The sequence below is a fragment of the Amia ocellicauda genome, chromosome 17 (assembly GCF_036373705.1).
Source record: "Amia ocellicauda isolate fAmiCal2 chromosome 17, fAmiCal2.hap1, whole genome shotgun sequence".
Lineage (NCBI taxonomy): Eukaryota > Metazoa > Chordata > Actinopteri > Amiiformes > Amiidae > Amia > Amia ocellicauda.
In genome coordinates, this window is record NC_089866.1 from 9,678,433 (window position 1) to 9,698,551 (window position 20,119).

A 20,119-nucleotide genomic window follows, 5' to 3' on the forward strand; every position below is an offset into this window, starting at 1 on the left:
AAACAAAGCAGTGCAAACAAAACCTGCAGAAGCCGGAACACAAGTCTATAGCTTAAATATAAAGACAGCAAAAACAAAAAAACATTTAAGCTCACGATGCAAAACGTTGCGGACAGAGAAAGATCAATGAAAATACAAGAAATGTATACGATGCGTTTTCCACACTAACCCCAAAGAATGCTAAAACACTTTCAGTGGTTTGCTACATGTTTTTATTCATAAAAGTCAAACTACATTAAATATAAATGTCTTTAGAAGTGATTAAAAAAAAGTTTGTATATATATATATTTTTTTTTACACAGAATGTACAGTTTATGCAACAAAAACAACACATATATACAACCACTGTGAAGCATGAAACAAGTGCGGTGTCGGATCTCTCCAAATGCACCTCACGTAAAAGATTATGCAAAACGAAAGTAAGGGCCTGCATAATATATTCCACTGCTAGGATACTTTTCAGATATTGGTGATGGGCTTTACAGTGTTCCACGTAGTAGCTCACAAAAACAGTTATCTTTCAGCAAACAGCAGCCTTGCAAAGTGCTTCCATATGTTACCACGTTACCACAGACACTGCACGCTGACTTTTCATCAAAAGGTTTTATAGTGAAGAAATACATTTAAAGGTTAGGGATTGTAGATGGTTTTGTGTCTGATTAATGCATTTCTTTCAAAAGTCATTTCAATCCTGATGAAATCCCAACTTCGATCTATCCCACAATCACAAATTCCACACCTAAAAAGTTACTGGTTCTTGGTTTGTTCGGGCCTTCTTGTGTCTGGCTGGTGGGAATGTGGGGAATGGGTTCAAATTTTCATTCTGCAGTTCACCTCACAAAACTGCCACCAGAGGGGGACCAAACAGTGATTTATGTTCATTCGCTTTAGATGAGTGAGCTGGCTTCTCTTGGTGTCTGGATATCTAATAGTACTAGTGCACTGCCCGTTTAAGAGCCACAAGAACAGACCAAACCTAGTAGGTGCGAATTATGTGTGGCATTACAGGAATGTGCAGCGTTTTTTATTTTCTAGTTGGCGCCACATAATAAAGGTCACACTGAACTCTTACACGGAGAACATTGTTAACTCAATTAACTATTTGTTCAGTGCGTCTATATATTATTTTTTGAAGTATAGTTGATGGTGGTGTAGTTACAGGAATTACATGTATGATACAGATAACAGTATTTCAATGACTGTTTAAAGAAGTGTAGAATTGTTGATCTCATTCAGTATTTAGGGATCCTTGACTTTTGTCCTCCTTAGTGGTAGATATTAAGGTCACTTATTTGCATGAGGAAAGGATCCTACACCTGCTGTTAAATATGACATTGATAAAGCTTGCATGTGCTCACAGAGCCAATACACACAACCCCACTCGAATACTATGATGGCATAGACACATGGTTCTATCCCAGGGGAAGTTCACAGGAAGGTTATGCAGGATGAAACCTTTGGAGTCTCTGAACTACTGAAGTCCTGCCTGAAGGTAGCCATGAGAATTTGAATAGACTGCTTATCTGACCTGCTTAGACTGCTTATCTGTCGCATTGCTATATCACTGGCTCCAGGGCTGTTGACTGAACTCCTCTAGTATATAGTAACACGAAAGGGTACAGAAAATATACACATATGCATTTGTAACACACCAGACGATTACACGAGTCTGATTGGCTCTGGGTAACTGAACTAGTTCCTGAATCGTACATTAATTTCTATACCTGACGCCATTACTCAACATGGGGAAGATGGCAAGTAAGCAAGTGACAGTATATAAAGTTGGACTGCATATGGAGTGTAACTGACAGCAGTGTCTTCTGCAAGGGGACTCTAGGGATTATCCTTACGTCAGCAGCAGTTTGAAATCGAGTCCGTGCCACACCCAGCCCGCTCCCAGGCCGCCCCCCTGCCGTCTCCATCTCACAACAACACTGCGACAGGAGGCCGTGCTGCCCTCTCCCTCCCACATCTCCAGAGCAACAGTTCCAGCCAAGCGTGTGGCCAGACTGCTATGGGCAGCAGGATGCGACAAAGAGCACGGCCTCCTGTCCTAGACACACAGAGCCTGACCAGCCTGTCCCTCCACAGGGCCTCCCGTCTCAGTAGCGCCTCTTTCCCAGCTGCCCTCTGTCCGTCATGCAGGTCTTTGGCCGTAGAGCTGGGATACAAAAGATTAATAATGACAGTCAGGCGCAGGAGAAGAAAAGGAAGGCCCGAGTTCAACAGCAGCACGAAGTCTATATGCCGGAGCCAGAGGAGTCATTCCCCATCTGGGATACCAAAACAGCCAGAGTGGGAGAGGAAGCAGTGTATAAGAGTGAGACCGGACTTGGCCACATTAGCATCACTGATAGTCCAGGTAAGAGAATCCAATACTGTGTGAACCAAACCTTCATGCAGGATTAACTTGTCAAAGATAATTCAATATTTGTGGGGTGGGGCTTCCCTATGAAATTCACAGCAATGTGTAGGCCCAAATATATACAGCTCTAACCTGGGTCTGCATTTTGCTTTTTCTTTGTGTGCTGAACAATTTGATTCTCATTGGTCATCCTCACATCCTGGTCTTCCACATACTTGCTGTAAAACAAAAAAGTAGAAACAACAAACACAAAACGAGGAGAGGGTGGGGGAGGTTTAGGTCAAATTGTCCAATTTTTCCCCCAGTGCAGTACAGATGAAGACATGAAGACAGTATCAGGACGAACAGGGTACATTTGAATCCACTGAAACAAACGGCCACAGATTCACAAAGCATACAGTTTACAGGCTCTAGAGAGAAGGGCGGACACAAGGAGCAATATGGGACAAGTTAATACTATACTGGGTAGGTGGCAGTGGCGTACTGTGGGGCACCAGTGCCGGGAGGGGCTATGGTTGCTTTATTTATATTTAAAAACACTGGAAATTATTATCGTACACAGATGACTCTCCGCAGGGGGACGTGGTAAAGACACGCTCCAACTCTGGCGCTAGCTGGCAAAAACAACCCCCGGTACGCCACTAGTAGGTAGAGGACACAAGGGTTCAGGTGTGGGAGTGCAGGGACCCAAGGCAGCACGGACTGAGCTCTCGACACAATTTTAGGGGTTGACACAGCTCTGCCGGGTTCACTACTTACTCTTCCTTATCCCTGCTTGGCTGTGGGCTGGAGTGGAAACAAGAAAGAGCTGATTTCAAGAGAAGACACGACACAACAGACTCCAGAGGAAGGAACTAAAAAGCCATTCTTCACAAATGTTTTTCTCTTTTCCAAGTCACTGCGTTATTAACCTACAGCCGCCTGTTTGGAGAATCTCTTAATGGCTTCCATCGGGACCGGCTTGCGTGTTTCTTTCAGGTTGCGATGACACTTAGACCTGAGGGATCAGCAGTGGTTCAGTACCTGATGATGGTGTTCCTCTCTCGGTAAGCGATTTTGGCGTTGTCTGTGAACAGGATGGTGTGATAAGGGACCATGGGATCACAGGTTGGTAGGATCCCCCGGGCCACGTGGCTCACAGCATCCAGAATGCCATTGTACACCAGCAGGTCGTCCACTAGCAGCTGGAAAAGTACACATACCCTCTCAGTTAGCAAACATCTCAGTGTGGAACTACAGGCACTGTTTTCACACCCCGTCCCAACTGAAATGCACAGCGAAAGTTCAACTATACAATTAGATTCTCTCCATCACCCGTTATTAGTGGATTTAGAAATACAGCCTCTGCATCATCATTCCCAGCAGTTTTCTGGCTCGGTACAGTTAGCATTCGCATTGTGTTTTATAATCTAAATGGGAGCTGTGCAACAAGAGAGCCTTTCCTAATCTGACTCCCTTATCCAATCAGTGGAGGAGAGAAGGGACAACATGAGTAATGAGTTTCTCACCCCAAACTCCTTCACTCCTCTACTTGGCGTTTTGGAGTAGTTCCACAGCTTTATGATGGACACCGTCATGGGCTTATCAAAAATAACATACACACGGTTGACCTGCACCAAAATAAATAAGAGTGTTACACTGGCTGACAAAGAAAATGAAATGATGTAGAAGCCGAACTACGAAAATAACTACTGGAAACATTTGAGTTTCGGGCCTAAAAAGTTAACCGGGCATTTGGTTTTGTGACTCGTCACAGAGTATGACTGAGATCGTTATCAAGGTATTGACCGGTGCCTCACCAAACCAGGCAGGACAGGCGCCAGCCACATGTGTCTCCCATCATGAGTGTCATTCACGCCATCAATCAGCTTGTCCGGAGTCCTCACGTCTCCAGAGACGCTGTCCAGGATATTGACACTGTCCGGGAAGGCCGCAATGTCTAGCACAGTCAAGGCTGCTTTGTGCAGTTGGAGAGTGTTTTGTGTTTTGTTTTTCCTTATCCTCACAGAATCAAAACTGGCATAAACTGGGGATAATGGCACCGTCTGATTGATCACTGACAGAGGAGACCACCAGCAATCCAGGAACAGGCACTGCGTGGAGGTAAAGGCGAGTGTTTGGGGTGATTGTAAAGGGTAAAGGGGTGTTTTTTTGGTAACAAGTGAGCTGGATTCCAAAGGGTCTGGGTTCTTCTGAGGTGTTTTGAATCCACCCACCCCTGCCCTGGGCTATAACACACACAAGAATAGAGCCAGCCATTTCCCCTCTCCCCCTCCTTCAGGAAGGATACTGTTATCCGTGAGAGGGATCTTCTCATTGTGCTCGTCGTAGAACTCCAGGCTGTTCAGGCCAATATAGTAGGGGTCGCCCCAGGTCGTCAGCAACTGCAACTGGAATATAACTGGTGGAATGGGTTAAAGATAAGGCCGACAGACATTGGAACACTGGTAGTTTGGATGGAGTACATTGCTCAACAAGGAACTGAAGGATACATCCGCAAGGCATCAGAGGGGCTTCATAGTCCATGCTGGCCTGCTCCACCTTCTGTGAGACACTAGCACTGACAAGCAAGAAAGCAACGTCACTTAAGGAAATTTATACACACAGATGTCTATATGCTTATCCCCGAGAGGCACTGTATGATCTAAATCAGACCTGGAGACTGTGACTGCTACATGAGTCAGGGAAGCCGCCAGGGGTGTACAAGGGTGAAATGATGGGGGGTGAAATGATGGGAGCTACAATGATCAGAGCTACAATATCTTCTCATGGGTTGTGCTTTATCCAACAGCTAAAGGCGGGGCGGAGATGGCGATTAAGCCACAGGTTCACTCACCCAGGCTGCTGTCTGTCTGGGTGGGCCCCGGCAGGCTGTAGGTAATCAATGAAGAGGATCTCCTGTGCGAAGTCAAAGTGACAGTTGCCTGGGCCCTTGCGGATGAGGAAGCCCTCCGGGGGAGAGATACACACGTCATCCAGGGTCACGTGGATCAGTTTCACCTGGAAAACAAGGTACACACGCAGAAGAGTCAGAAACAGAGATGTCCACCCTTTCTCCGTCACTCTCCATGCATCCTGCAGCAGGACAGTGAGTACAGTATGCTCTGTATGGAGAGCGGGTATATTGTGGTTCTTGTTGAGGTCGGGTCAGTCTTGTTGCTCCTTTTGGGGTTTCTAATGGAGTTCATCACACAAACCAAATATTTCTAGGCCTTTCCTTTAGGCTACTTTACAATTTAAAAATGTTCTGTAGCACATTCCTGGTAAATTATTGAACATGCACTAATGCCAGGCCAGTGCAGTGAGCTGGGCTTTTAAAATGGATCTATTGATGTTTTTGTGGCTGGATTTAGGTCATTCTTAAAACAGGATCACATGTATTGGCAGGCACAGACAGCTCCCCACCCCACGATAGGTGTCCTCTGGCGATTTGTTGTAATTCCAGATGCGCAGCCCGGCAATGGTCTCGGCCTTCTCGAAACGCACAATGAGGAAGTGATCGGCACTGTAGGTAAACGGGATCAGCCACATGTGCTCGTCTTCCGTTGTGATGTTGGTCCCATCAATCAACCTGCAAAGTGGAAAATAAACAGATTCCAGCAGACACAAAAGACTGTTACAAGACGGCAATTGGGAATCAAAGTGGATTCTGTCTTTTTATTTTGCCCAGGGTAAAAAAAACAACAACTGGAAAGTGAAGACAATGTATGAAGTGTTTTTTAAAAGCTCTAGCATAAATCAGGTTTTTCCCAATAAGGCGAGAGCGGTGTTCATAAAAAAAAAAAAAAGTCACCCGCACGGACTCTGATCGCAACGAGAGTCTGAAAGCAGGCGCCCCATGCTCACTTGTCCAGGGTCCTGGAGTCCCGGCCGTACTCTGGGAGCTCGTTCAGGTCAGCAGGGCAGGCATCCACAATGCTCATGTCCAGGGGGAGGCTCTGTCCATCCTTTCCCACCACCTCCAGCCCGGTCAGACCCAGGTAATGGGAGTCACCCCATGTCATGCTGAAAGTGATTTTAAGGCCTGCGAGACAAGAGTTTACAAACAGGAAAAGGGAAAAAATAACACACATTCAGAATCTCTTGCCCTCCCATCTACTACAACATACAAGCAAGTGCAGGTCAGTTTTGAATGAAAACCCCTCAGCCAACAGGCAGCACTTACACTTCCCGGTGTACAACCCTGGGGTCTGCTGCGCTGAAGCTTCAGGGCAATGGCCTGCCGCTGGGGCCTGGGCTTTCACCTGGAACCAAAGGGAGAACAGTAAGTCATGTGCAAGGGCAGCAATACGGCAGTCAGAGCAGCAAGCATATGTTAAAGTGGTAGGAGCTGCTCTTTTTTGCACTTTTTGTCCTCTCCAGTGGAGCCAGTGTGAACAGCCCGGCCGTCCGCTGACCTGCTGGTCGTCCTCTCTGAAGCCAGCCTGTGTGAAGGGCCTCTCTTCCCCCTCGCCGTCCGCAGTGCGGGGCCGCTGGAGCTCCTCCTCGTAAACCAGGGCTTCTGAACCGTCCGATTCGCCGTCGAACGTCTCGTCAAAGCGAGACATGGCCTCCAGGATCTCATCGTCAGTGGTAAACAGGATTGTGTCCCCAAACTGCTCCAAGGCTAATGAACAGCCCCAAACAGATTGCAATGTGGAAAAACAAGAAAAAAACAGAGAACAGATAATAGGGTGAGCGGTTTATTCTGTGATCAATGGAGCAGGAACATTAATTTATTAGCACTGAAGAGGTATGCTGTCTCAGTGTTCCCAAAGTGAGATTTGAGCAGTCCATGGTCCACAGACCCATCGCGTACTCTTCACACTTGAGTGAGCACATGAGTAATCAAGGTAGGTCAGCACTTATTTTAACTGATGCAGATGCTTTAAAGTAAAGAAACACTTACAAGCACACAATAATATGAAGCTCATTAGTATGTGTAAAAGCAAATGTGACACCTCAGACCTGCAGAGTACATCACTGAACCTGAAAGGAAAACATCCCACAAAGCCACGAGATGACTCGGCCTACCTCCCGACAGAGTCCCAGAGGCCTTGGCGATCTCTCCTCTGAATATGCACTTGTCATCCAGCAGCATCTCCACCTCCTTGACACCACGGAAGGAGTGGATGCGGGACTTGTTGTAGTTCCAAATGCGGATCATGGCCACTTGGCAGGGAGACGGGAAGTCGATGAAGATGACATGGGGCAGCCCGGAGGTGAAGGGGGCCAGCCAGAGGTGCATGTCATCCTGGGTCCTGTTGACACCGTCCACCAGGTTGCTGACCACACGGGGGTCCTTGCCGTAGGCGGGCAGGATATTGATGTCGGGGGGTTCGGCGCGGATGTGGTCGGGCTGCACGGGCGCGCCAGTGGAGCTGAAGATCTCCACGCCATTCAGCCCCACGTAGTGCCGGTCGCCCCAGGTGGACAGGATGTTGATGACCAGGTGTTGTCCCTGGGGCAGGACGGGGATCTCAAACTCCTCGTCCCTCTCTGCCTCGCTCAGGGAGTCCTCCTCGGTCTCTTCCGTTACGGACTCCTGCTGCACTGCCCGGGGGAGTGTGGACACCCCACCCGCCTCGGGCCGGCCCACTCGCTGCTGCTGCAGGAACTCGTCGAAGATGTCCCCCTCGAAGCCCATGTTGGAGATGCGTCCGCGCTGCGACTGGTTAAATTTCATCAGAGAGTCCCAGGACTCAAGCAGAGTGTCGTCCTGCTGGCTGCGCCACTTCGCCCGCGGTGTCCGCTGCCTCCTGCTGCCTGCCGAGGTCAGGTCACCTGCAAGACAAATTGAAACCATACTGCATTGCTCTGGTGCTCTGTTTCTCACAAACAGCTCCAGTGTGTTTTACGCTACTAAACAGTGCTGTCCTGGGTTTCATCCAAAAAATTTTAAACATACAACTGGTTTAGGAAATGCATGCATGAGTCAGCAGATTTAATTTCAGTCATTCTGTTCTAGGTAAACACTGTCAAGAAGACATTCCTCTCCTTGCGGAAGTGCGCCACACTTGACAAGTGCGTTGACAGCATAGGAACATCCACAGGAACTCTCTTCAAAACTGCACCCCCCTGCTGTGTGTTCAAGTACCACGCGAAGAGAGGAAAGGAAGACAAAGCTGTAGCAGGCCTTCATGAGGGAAAGGGATCTGGCTGCATATTCGGATCACATTCGGTACGCCCCCAGATCCTTCTGGAAAAGCATGACCAGACTGACAACCATAGCCCGGGTGACCTCCCGGCAAGAAATTTAAAAGCAGAGCACAAACAAAAGCAAATTTCGCATTGTAGCACGGCCAGCCTCCCGTCGGGAAACAAAAGCAAGATTATTAGACTGTGGTGGCGGTCTACAGAGCAGGATAATCAGATTGCAGTAAATGAGACCCTTGTCTGCGGCAGTTTTAATCTCTAGGCTGGATGCTGTGGCAGGGACAAAGACGGCACTGAACTGAGCAGAGCACTGTTCCAAAATGAGCATTTCGGGAGCAGGGAGCTTTTTAATTATCTTCGTTTAATTTCATTTGATGTTATATTACACCCTCTGGTAGGGCTAGGCTGAATTGAGTTAGCGTTAGGTTGGTTTCGGTGTTATGACAACATTTCACACACAGACTGCCGTGTGAGTCAGACTGAGTTTAGACAATCAGTGCTTGGCATGCGATGCAGAGGATTGTAACAGGGATTACACACTATACCTTGAGTAGATAGCGATGCCACATTTACAGTATATCCTGTATTCTACACTGTACTCACTAACAGGCCCGTATCCATGCATTTTACAGTTCAGACTGCACTACATGTATTTGATATCTTTGAAATCTGTAGGCTTGGGTTCAATAGTTCATTCAACAGCAAACAATCCATTAAAAGTCTGACAGCTTCACTTCTGTCCCTCCTGGTCATCAGCAATGGTATGACAGTTAAACATTACTACCATGGAAACAGCAGCAGCAGCAGCACAACCCCAAATGTTAGACTCCTGCTTCTGCTCAAGGCCTTGACAACCTTGGCAAAACAAAGCAATACAATCGAAACGAACTGTAATAATAGGTTGCTGGGCTGCCAAGCAGGCCCTGGTCCATGCTGCTCAAACAACAGCCCTGCCCAACACAACAAGAAAGTCAATCCAAACCAGTAGGCCAACTGGCGCCACTGCTACCAGAAAAACAAAGCTGCATAGAGTTACCTAGCACAGGGAGAGCCGGAGTCCCGTTGCCATTGAGTGACTCCTGCTGCTTCAGGTTCCTCAGGGCGCTCCTCCTGCCGCTGACCGGCCGGTCCGGCTTCACAACCAGCTCATCCAGCGGCACGGGGTTGAGGCGATCCGTTTCTGCATCGGTGCCGAGGAAGCCCAGGTCTAGGGAGTCGACGCTGTAGTCTGACGAGGGCAGGCTGAGGTCCCCATTCAGTGCTCTGTCCACCTTAGAAAGGGTGCTTTTCCGGGCTTTTCCTGTGTTGCCAGGTAGCTCACCGCTCCTGGCCTCCCGGGTCTGTTCTGAGGAAAGCCACGTAGGCCGCTGCCGCCTGCTTTCTGGCTCTTCTTGGCCTTCCTTGGTTAAGGGCTGTAACCAGGGAGGCGTCCGGGAAGATGCCTGCTCTGCTGAGTTCTTCCCCATTAGCTGCTCCAGCTGCTGCTTCATGGGCAGCTTCAGGTCCAGTGGGGATCCTTCGGGAGAGTCCAGGGAGTCCCCCTGCATTGGGGTTTCCAACATGGCCACGGGAACAGTTGGCACACTGTGGTTTTCTATAGGAGGCCCTCCTTGCTTTTGTGCCTCCGTTAGTTCTCCTTGGTCATGTTCTCCCACAGGACTGCTCGAGATCCCCAGCGCTCCCGGGCTCAGGTTCTGGTGGAGGTCAGGGCTGCCCGCTGAGGGTAGCAGGTCCACAGTGGTACTGTAGTCAAACACCTGGTTCCCACAGCCTTTCTCCAGCTCTCCTTCAAACACCAGCGTGCTGTCCAGGTAAATCCTCACGTGTCTGGCACCCACGTCCAAATCCTGGAAACAAGCAAACAGACATTTCAAATGAAGTGCACATGAGGACAAGCATAACCTCTAACCAATCATTTCTACTTACATCCATCAAATCCTGGTGCAAACCTTTTGTACAGATTTCTGATCAAACCCGTCAAAAGGGGTCTTTTACTAGGAACAATGTGCGTCCTGCTTTCACAATTGAAAAGGCTCCAAGATAAAAAATAAAATAAAAAAGGCCTTCTGTCTACAAAACAAAGCAAATCAGAAACAAAAACTTCAGAGCCGGGGCCTTTGTACAGAAACTAAGCAGATTATTCCCCTTCATTAAGCTTCATACACAGCGCCACACATGTAGACATTGGAGTCAATTTAAAAGCCAGCCGTCTAAAACATTTCAATGTCACATTCATTCCGCACAGCAGTCCCGGTGCAGCTCAGTGCACAAGGTGAATACAAATACATTCAATGTCAATTAAAAAAACAACAAATTACACGGCTGTCCAAGAAGCTGCTGTACATACCTCATCGGCAAACAAGGCAAATGATCCACTCCCCCCCCCGACTTGAGAGCCGCTGAAGAACAATAAGAGCAGGCGCACTGAGCCGCTGTGGGCAGTGGCTATGAAAACCCAAGAGAGGATGAAGCTCAGGTCACCCGTCTCTAATCTAATGGCTTAATCTGCCCCTGTTCCACATTCTGCGTCTTGCTGTCATGGCAAATCACTGCCAGGCAGAGCCCTTTAAAACACCTCGCCAATTAAGTTGTGTTACATAAGACTACACTCCTATCTTTAGATGCCTTCCCCACCCCCCATTCTTTCTTCGTTTAAACTAATGCCAGCTCAGCTTTCTGTCCATATTTCCAGCCCAGTTGCAAGGGGGACCTACAGTGAGGCTCCGGTTGTAGTTCCAGATCTTGAACTTGGAGATGCCGAAGTGTGGCGAGCGCTCGGGGTTTCGGATGATGAAGTACAGCTGGACAGGAGGGTGGAAGGGGCAGGCCCACATGTGCCGTTCCTTGGTGGTCTGTCAGGGGAAATGGGAACAACAACAAAAAAAAAAAAACTTTTGAGTCGTTCCAAATTTTCCATTCCAAATGGCCCGTAATGGGTCAGAGGAGATGCATTTGCTGGGTTTAACATTTCCTTGGGCAGTTAAACTGGGCACACGCTGTTCGACTTACTTTAGTTTTGCCATTGACCAGTGCGCCGAGCTCGCCGGGGCAATCTGCATTCCGGATATCGAGGTCATGTGGCGAAACGTAAAGCTTCTGGTTCCGCGGAGAGAAGAACTGCACTTCGGTCAAGCCCACCTGGCTGCGGCTCCCCCAGTTGGACAATATCTCCATTGTGACGTAGAGGGTGTCAGTCACGTCTGCGACCTGCTGCGCCTGCGACTGCTGCTGGGACAACACCACCACCATTCACTCCCCAACTCTCCCTTCCTGCTGCACTGGGGGCAGGGCTACACAGCTCAGGGGAGGAGGGGAACAGCTGTGCGGACTCTAAAACCAGACTTGCAGCCGCTCCGCAATCAACAGGTATAGGTCAAAGGTAATGGAGCAAAGTGGGCAACTAAATCTGGAATTAATTTAAAACTTGATACAGGTTAAACACACACACACAAATCTAATTAGCCGCAAGACTTGGTGTCAATTCTGCAAATTCTCAGTTCCTAAGCCAGCATCCCTGATCCCTGATCCCTGAACAAACAGCAGTCCTAAAAGCACCTCCTGCAAATAGCGTGACATTTTCACAGCAGATGCCTTGGCTGGGCTTTTGATTTTGAATCAAATCATACAGCCCTTATTTTGGTTTGTCGTTTTGTTTTACAGCGTGAGATATGAATATGAAATGCACTCACCCCTGCTTTAGCACTGTTCTTTGCTTTCTGGAGGATATCCAGCCCAGAATCTGCCTCTATCCTTTCCAGGGCTTTTAAAAGCTTCTTCTGCTGGCTGAAAGAGAGAAAGGGGTGGCCTTTGGAAACCTTTGAGTGGCCCACTAAAAACATGAGCCCGATTGAACCCATAGAGCTCCCCTACTGACAGTGCTGTTATGTGGAAATCTTAGGAGGGACACGCTCAACTCTGCAAGGGTTAAATGAAAATAAGACTCGTAAACTGCACAGCAACCCACTGCAAGCTGGTGTGTAATATAACTCCTGGTTACAGTGTGAAAAGTTGTGTCTTCCAAAAGTAACTCACTGCTTGAAAGTTTAGGATACCTTGGCTCCAGGAGGCCGATTCTCTGCATGGCCTTGGTCACCCCACTCTCTGGCCCGGTCTCAGCTCTATTCGTCAATGGAGAAGGCGCTGTCTGTGAATAGGCCACCACAGTACAAAAGTGTTAACGGAGACTCCGCACAGGGAAAATCAGTACTGAATAAGGAACTGCATCAAGAGGTAACTAACACAGGCACACATGAACGCATGCATGCCTGCACACACACAAGTACAGTCACAGCACACACACAGACATGTACACTTTGATGCCCACACATGCACAAAGGGATCTGGCTGGGGCCCTTGCCTGAAACAGCTCTCCCAGCATACATCACACCTCTGAGTCTTACCAATTTCTGGGGCGTGCTTGCCTGCCTCTCACAGGGCAGGGGCTTGTTCTCTCTCTGCACCGCCTCTATGACTGCTTCGGCCGCCTCCTCTGGGTCTCTGTCCATCTGAGCAGCTTTCCTGGCAGCTGACAGGGGCCTCTCCCCACGGCCACAGGACCCTATGGTTAAAGAATTAACACAAGAAGAAACTGAAGAAAAACTGCTGCACTGTATCAAACTTGCACTTTGTAAACCGTACACAAAACATTATATGTACAATTATTTTAAATTTCATAACCCATTGTTTAGATTTTCTTTTTCTAGTTTTGGGCATCAACAATTCTCAATCTCTTTCAACTCACCGCTGAGAACCCTTAGGGAGGCATACAATCTCTCTCTGTCTGGGAAATGATAACTGACACGCATGATTATGAACGCATGTGCTTCAACCGATCTCACTCATCGTGTAATCAAAGTCAACAGGTGGTATATGAATAGTCTTTACATGCAGCACATATGCAGATTTGCAAAGTGGGAAAAAGATCAGCATTTTACCTTAAAAAAGGCGCTTTGCAAATCTTTGGGCACAAATCTCGAGTCAAAATGGGTGTAAGGATTAGAGAAAGCCGTTTCTGTGAAGGATATCCTGTTCAGACTTTATTTTATTTTATATAAAACACCGAATAATCATTTACAGTTCTATAATACAACAGTCTTACAACCAGCTACAAACAAATACAAAATGAATACACAGAGCTTCTTTTATGAAGTCGTAATCCTCCCCTGGAGTATAGCTCTATGCCTGCTATGTACCTGAAGAAGGCAAATCACATGTGTCACAAGGGAGCACTCATATAGTGCCTCTCTGTGTTTTCGTTTCTTCTTTCTAAAGACCTATCTGGGCTGGGACCACTAAAATTACTGACTGAACTTACTGGCACAGCGTGGAGAAGACTTACTGGAGGGATCCTTCACAGGAGTGGAGGGAGGCCGGTCCGAGGTTTTGCTTTTCACCATCATTGGCTTTGTGGGGATGTACACCTCCATGTTCTCCTTTCTCTTTGTGGACAGAAGGCGCTCTTTTTTCATACCTGCAGAGGAAGAAAAGCCAACACTTGGACAGGTGGCCCCAGACTGAGCAACGTGGAGACTTTGAAAGATAAGGGCAACCGATTGCTCATTAATATTAATAACAACAATAAACATCATCGTCATCAGAATATTTCAAAAGTCTCCGAGCTTCATTCCTACAGATATGCCTAGGGTAGTAAATTCACTACACAGCATGTAGTGTCTATAAAGGATTGGCCAAATGGAGACACGCATGAGATACAAACATTCAGTCAAGGACGTCCACAGATTAAAGGAAATCAAATGAGATAAAAATCAGCCAGGCAGAGGAAAGCGGGACGTACTCATGGGAGATGGTCCAAAGTCCAGGACGATGAGGTCTCCAGCCTCCAGAGAGCACTGGCCTTTTTTATTGCCACGCGACTCCTCTGGAGGTGGGGCCTGCTTGGAGTGCAGCTGGAGCTCCTGCAGGCTGTCAGCGCTCTCCTCCCGCTCGATTTGCTCCTCCACCCAGTCCTCCTCGCCCCCGTCCGACTCCTCCCCCGCAGAGTCTCGGCTGCCCCTGCTGCTCCTGCGCACACTCACACTGACCTCCAGGCTCCTGCGCAGCACCTGGGACACACAACAGGACGGGCCGGGGGGGTGAGCATGGCACCAGGCCTCACAAAATGATCACACCACAGTTGTCACACGTCTGAATCACAGTTACAGTGATGTGTCATTTTCATTGCAACTACACCGCAGAATTACAATTACAAGAAAGATCATTCACAGAGCCGTGTTCACAGTGGGGTCTGTTATGAGGGGTGGCTCATGCTAAAATCCATCAATTCATGTTCCACAACCACTTCATGCAGTACATGGTCACAGTTTGTGCTAAATCGCTCATCTGGTTCATCTGACAAACTAAGGGGGACTACCAAAAACAAATGAATGGAAAGGAACTCAAGAGAAGCATGAGAAAACAAACAAACAGAAACAAACATGCAGCTTCTGTTACGGTATCTTTCTAGAACTGAACTTTCCAAGAAGTCCTTTCCCAAGAGAGACATGCCAGTCTGACTGGACACTGAGCACTGACCTTGACCTCCTCGATGTTAAGCAGGACCTTCTCACTGTGGTCGGGGTCGCTCCAGCCTGTGCGACCCTCTGCCTTGGCACTGAAGGGCCTGGAGATGGTGCGGCCCTCTCGGCGGGGCGACTGCCCACCGGGCTTCTGGGGGGTGCAAATACACAATGGGCTGTCTCTATATATTAATAATGCATTGGCTGTCTTATTTAAACAGTTGCATTAAACAGTGTCAGCCAATTGCCAAATACTGGCAAAAAAGAAAAGGACTCTTTGAACATAAATGGGGTGACCTGCTGTCTCTCACTTCGTGTGAATGGATTTTTACACATTCCTTTCCAAAGCCTTTACCCAAAAATGAAAAGTCAGATACCTTGCAGGCTCAAACAGTGGGCATGTGTTTAAACTACCACAACAAGGGCAAGGATCTACATACTCCAGTACAGTTGCTCAAATGGTGATCGGCCTGGAGCCAGGGATATAACTGGACAGAGGACCCAATAAAGCTTCAAGATTGCAACACATGGGGTTGGAGGACTGTACCTCCATGCTTAGGCTGTCATAAGCATCAAAGTCATCAGAGTATAGGTGCCCTGGGGCGATCCGAACTCGAGGTCCTGTCTCGGTCTTAATATGCATCGAATTCTGCAAAAACAATCACATACACACACATGATGAGATCTCTTTTCCAGCCCTCAATCCTTATCGCCCCACAGTGGCACAGAGAGACTTCTCCATCTCCAGGGCACAAGCCTCATGCTATTAAGAGGATTTCATTTCATTTACTCAGCACTGCTGCCAAGCAATGTCTTTAGTCCATAGAATAAGAAAAAACTTGAACCCTGCCCATTTCTAAAGCATTGGAAACACTGATGAAGTCCTTTCAGCTCTGCCCACTCTCTCATCTGCCAGCATCTTCATTACAGGATCAATTTCTCACTCTCCTTAATATACAGCTGGAAAGGCAGAACAATGCTTGCTTGCTCCGGTGTCGATTATGATAAAGGAGCTTACCAGAAATTACTATTTAGGAAATCCTTCACCTGAAAAAACACCCAGCTTACATTACATGTTACAGTTGTCAACAGGCAGAATGAGAGCAGTGATTATTATTTTCCGATAAGAAGCCCAATACCAATGCTGTGTATTATCACACACACACACACAAGAGTGTACAATTTGTATGTAAGTGGAAAAGTGCAAGTCAAGTTAAGTCACAAACAACAGTGCAAGAACGCTGCAGTCACAGGCAGGCATGGCTTATTCTGCAGCTTAAATAAATTAATATGACAGTCAAGAATTCGAAAATTGATAAAACAAGCAAAATCACCAGAAGGAAAAACAATTGGCCTTGTGATCTTTTAACACATATAAGAAATGGTCATGAATTGGAGCTGTGGATACGGCTTCGCTATGACGAAGGCTTATGAGATGACCCTACCTTCACCCACTCTTTCCTCTGCACCTTCTCAGGGGCAGTCTGGCTCCTCTCTCCCCCAGTCTCTTTCCAATCTCGCAGATCTGCCCCTAGAAACACATGCCTTTTGGATGCATCTAGAACAAATAAAAATTAAATTAAATGAAAGGAATTCATAAACTCATAAAACTTGAATTTCCCTTCAGATTTCTGTCTCATTGCAAAACATGCCATTGGAAAACACCCAATGGAGTGGCTGCAGAAAGAATCTTGTACACGCTTGCTAAAAATTTTGTAATAAAAACTCAGTGACGCTGATATTCTGTTTAAAAAAAATTATTAACTTTAAAAAAACTCCAGTACAGTGGATGAGAAAACCTTAACATTGCTATGTTCAAGGTAATGGCTCAATTTATTGAAGCTTTTCAATGTGTTTATAACCCTCTGCATCCCCCCCACTGGATTAATACGTTTAGTCCAGACTGAACCGAAAGAGGAGAGCGGGGCAGCACAGCACTCTGGAAAAGAACACGCCTCGCCCATACTCACCGGCCGTCTGCGTGACCCTCACAGCAGTTGTGGGGAAGGGCTGATGGCCTGGCTTCCTGGGGCTCCTTGTCGTTTTGGAGTTTTCTCCATTCACATAGATCGAGAAGCCCTGCTCCAGGCGCTCCAGCTCAATCTCTTGGGGGTCTTTGGCTTTCAGGCGCTTTAAGATCCTGGGAGGATAAAGCATAGCTCAGCAGGATCAATGTGGTGGCGCTCACGGGCAGAGCTACTGACCCTCAGGAGAGGTGGGCAGCCAAAAATCAACCCATAAGCTACTGTCATTTGGGCTGGGCAACAAGTGGAAAGCAAGAATGGGAAAATTCATTTTTCACTTTGTTGTTGTTGTCGTCCACTGACACTGCTTGCCAGATTTGTTGTTCACACACAGGTACTTGTAAGCATACCAAAGAACACATTTTGATTCTTAGGGTAATGGACCCCAACTGTTGAGGTCTATTCAAGCAGAAAGGCCTTTATATTACAACAACAGCATCTGGTAGCAGCTGGTCTTAACTTCCAGGTTGGCTGTATTGAAACCCATCCACCTCCCACCCCTGAGTTACATGCCAGTCACTGCTGCTCACACTTCACCACACACTCGCACTCATCTGCCAGCTCCCTGCCCTGTAACAGGACCCCAGCTCGTCAGACCCGGTCGACCCCCCTCACCTGTTTCTGTATTGAAGTCCAATTAAATATTCATCGTGTTTCTCTTCAATATCAGTGGCGGCAAGCTTTCCTGCCCTGCTTCCTTGACACCCCTTCAAAACAATAAGCACTGTTTTAAAGAAAGGCACAGTGGACACACAATCTGACACGTCAGTGTTCTCCAGGCATACAGTACGCAAGGCATCGAGGGCACCCAAATCAGATAAGATAAAATGGGACACTGGAGGGGGGGGGCAGTGTGGAAACTGTGCTGTGTGGGAAAGTTAGTATGCAAGAGTTTAGTGACACTTAAAAGGATGATATTGATAGTGTACTTGGAAATCCTAAAAGGCTAAGCTGAAATATACTGAATTAGACTTCCCCAAATAGGATTTGCTGGTCACGAATTTTAGACTTAACAGTCATATCTCTCAGCTTTTAAATTTAACAAGAGATGTACACCCAATTAGACCGGAATCGTGCTTTAAGTATATGAGCCTAGTATAATATATACAGTCTGATAGCACTGACAGAAATTACATGCTTTCAAATGTGTATATAAATGCCAGTTCAGTATACAGGTATGGGTTGAGGCCCCATGGGTTTCAGCATCACAGATTTATTTAATTTAGGTTCTCTCTTAAGAGCTGAAATACAGTGACGTGCTGGAAAAGCCACACTCAAACCATGCAGAAAAAACGAGGAAAACAATAGCCCTCTTACACAGTCTCTGAAAGGCAACTACAGCATCTGCAAGAGACAGACAAAGAAAGGAGAGAAAAGAAAAGAAAATTGAAGCCAGCCACATAGAACGGGCAACGGAAAAGCAAAGAGCACAGTAGAGGAAGGATACAAGGAAGACAACCAGCCAAATAGTGAGGGTGTGCGTGGGGGTGAAATGTTTATCTTTTTTATTTTTAACTGAAGTACAAAAAATACTTATCCTGTGGAAACAAACAAAAAAAACTAAGTACTTATATAAGACCATGTGATAATAACCCACACTTTTATAGATCTAGAGACGCATTCCTACACTTCCTTATCGTTCAGCTCCTCTGTAGGTGAAGGACTATATCATATTGATAGTTCACAGGACGGGCGCTGGATTGTACACTAAGCCAGTGTGGACTTTTCATTCCTGATAAGTACATCATATTGGGAGACTGGAGCAGTACTCAGCAGCTGCAGCTACACTGTATTTATGCATTTCTTCTCATGCATGCATTACCTGATGAGCTGTCACACAATCTACGACCCCAATACATGTGTGCAAGTGGGGCGACTGAATATGCATGCAGTATGGTATATTTTAATATATAGTATGGTGGGACATTGTTTAATTGTCTATTCTTATCGGAAAGGCGATTTACCTCGTCCTCCCTGGGCTTGGTGCTGCCTCTGTCAGATGGCGAATTGCCTGGATTGATTTAGAAGAGAAGACATTACATATATATATATACACACACACACACACACACATTTAAGCTTTAATATTTAAAAACCTGCGTAAAGCACGTCCTCTGAGGCAGCTTAATTTTCACAGAAGTCTAGAATGCGACACACTGTAAGAGGTCTATTTTGTGTTAGTTTGTTAGTTGAACAATGCACAGATATCTAGTTTGCACTCTTTCTGCGAGCTGCTGCAATAACCGCCTTTTCCATCCCCGGCCCCGCCTGTGCAGAGAAGCGCATTTGCCGCAGTGAGAGCAAGTTCACACCGTGGCTACAACAGGGCCTAACTGACTCCATCCACGACACAAATACCACAAAGACACATAGAAAGAAAAACAGTTTCAATATAAGAACACACAATACGCCTTCAACCCGAAGTCTAATTGTAACATCTTTTACAAAAATACGTTTGTTTGTTTTGAAGTTCGTGAAACATGCACGCCGCACTACGGGGCTGCAGTTGGTTTACGCGGGCCTTAGCTGTACCCACGGCAGACACAGCGCTCGCAGGGTTGAATTAAGACACCGGTCATCACTCACCGTCCATGTCATCTCTCCGATCCTGCACTCCGGTCAGAAACGTGTCCCCGGACACAGCGCGTCCATCGCCGCTGCGAGCTGTTGACACCGCCGGCGCCGGTTACCAGGAGAGCGTCCGGCCAATGGCACAGCGCACACGGGTTTAGCCACGCCCCCTCTCCGCAGATGTGCGCAGTTCTGCCCACGTATGCGGTGCTGCACCAATGGGGGCGCTGGAATTCTGCAAACCTGCGCAGAACTGCAGACACCTGCCGCAGAGTAGAATCTCGACGGGCACTGATACAAAAGATGCTGGAACCAATGACATTAAAACCCAAGGATAATCCCACACAAACAGACACCGATAGAGAACAAAACTCCAAAATAAATACTACCTTCTTACTGACATTTGCAAAGACGAAACAACAAACACACTACAGTAATATTAAAATAATTACACATTAAGTCCTTTTAGATATTAATGATATAGAATTACATTCGTGCACTTCTAGAA

The 20,119-nt window shown here is 47.1% G+C and overlaps 1 protein-coding gene across 4 annotated transcripts; it reads right to left on the minus strand.

Annotated features, from left to right (window-relative positions):
* Positions 1 to 195: 195 nt before the first annotated feature.
* Positions 196 to 19,745, minus strand: katnip (katanin interacting protein). 4 transcript variants are annotated; one of them, XM_066688736.1, is made up of 29 exons: positions 19,627 to 19,745; positions 19,005 to 19,051; positions 17,656 to 17,747; positions 16,987 to 17,156; positions 16,462 to 16,574; positions 15,564 to 15,665; positions 15,033 to 15,167; positions 14,296 to 14,563; positions 13,816 to 13,971; positions 12,902 to 13,059; positions 12,554 to 12,645; positions 12,191 to 12,284; positions 11,511 to 11,729; positions 11,216 to 11,353; positions 9,538 to 10,348; positions 7,380 to 8,129; positions 6,764 to 6,972; positions 6,532 to 6,610; positions 6,213 to 6,390; positions 5,772 to 5,937; positions 5,203 to 5,366; positions 4,859 to 4,926; positions 4,657 to 4,767; positions 4,166 to 4,305; positions 3,875 to 3,976; positions 3,390 to 3,550; positions 3,126 to 3,152; positions 2,499 to 2,584; positions 196 to 2,162 (listed from the first exon to the last, which is right to left on the minus strand). In XM_066688736.1, exons 1-29 carry the CDS (start codon positions 19,631 to 19,633, stop codon positions 2,104 to 2,106), a joined length of 4,902 nt encoding a protein of 1,633 aa, XP_066544833.1. In that variant the 5' UTR covers positions 19,634 to 19,745; the 3' UTR covers positions 196 to 2,103. The 4 variants fall into 4 exon arrangements, with proteins under 4 accessions (XP_066544833.1, XP_066544835.1, XP_066544834.1 ...); XM_066688738.1 differs by having other exon boundaries at positions 13,840 to 13,971; positions 19,627 to 19,744; XM_066688737.1 differs by having other exon boundaries at positions 11,511 to 11,726; positions 19,627 to 19,744.
* Positions 19,746 to 20,119: the final 374 nt, after the last annotated feature.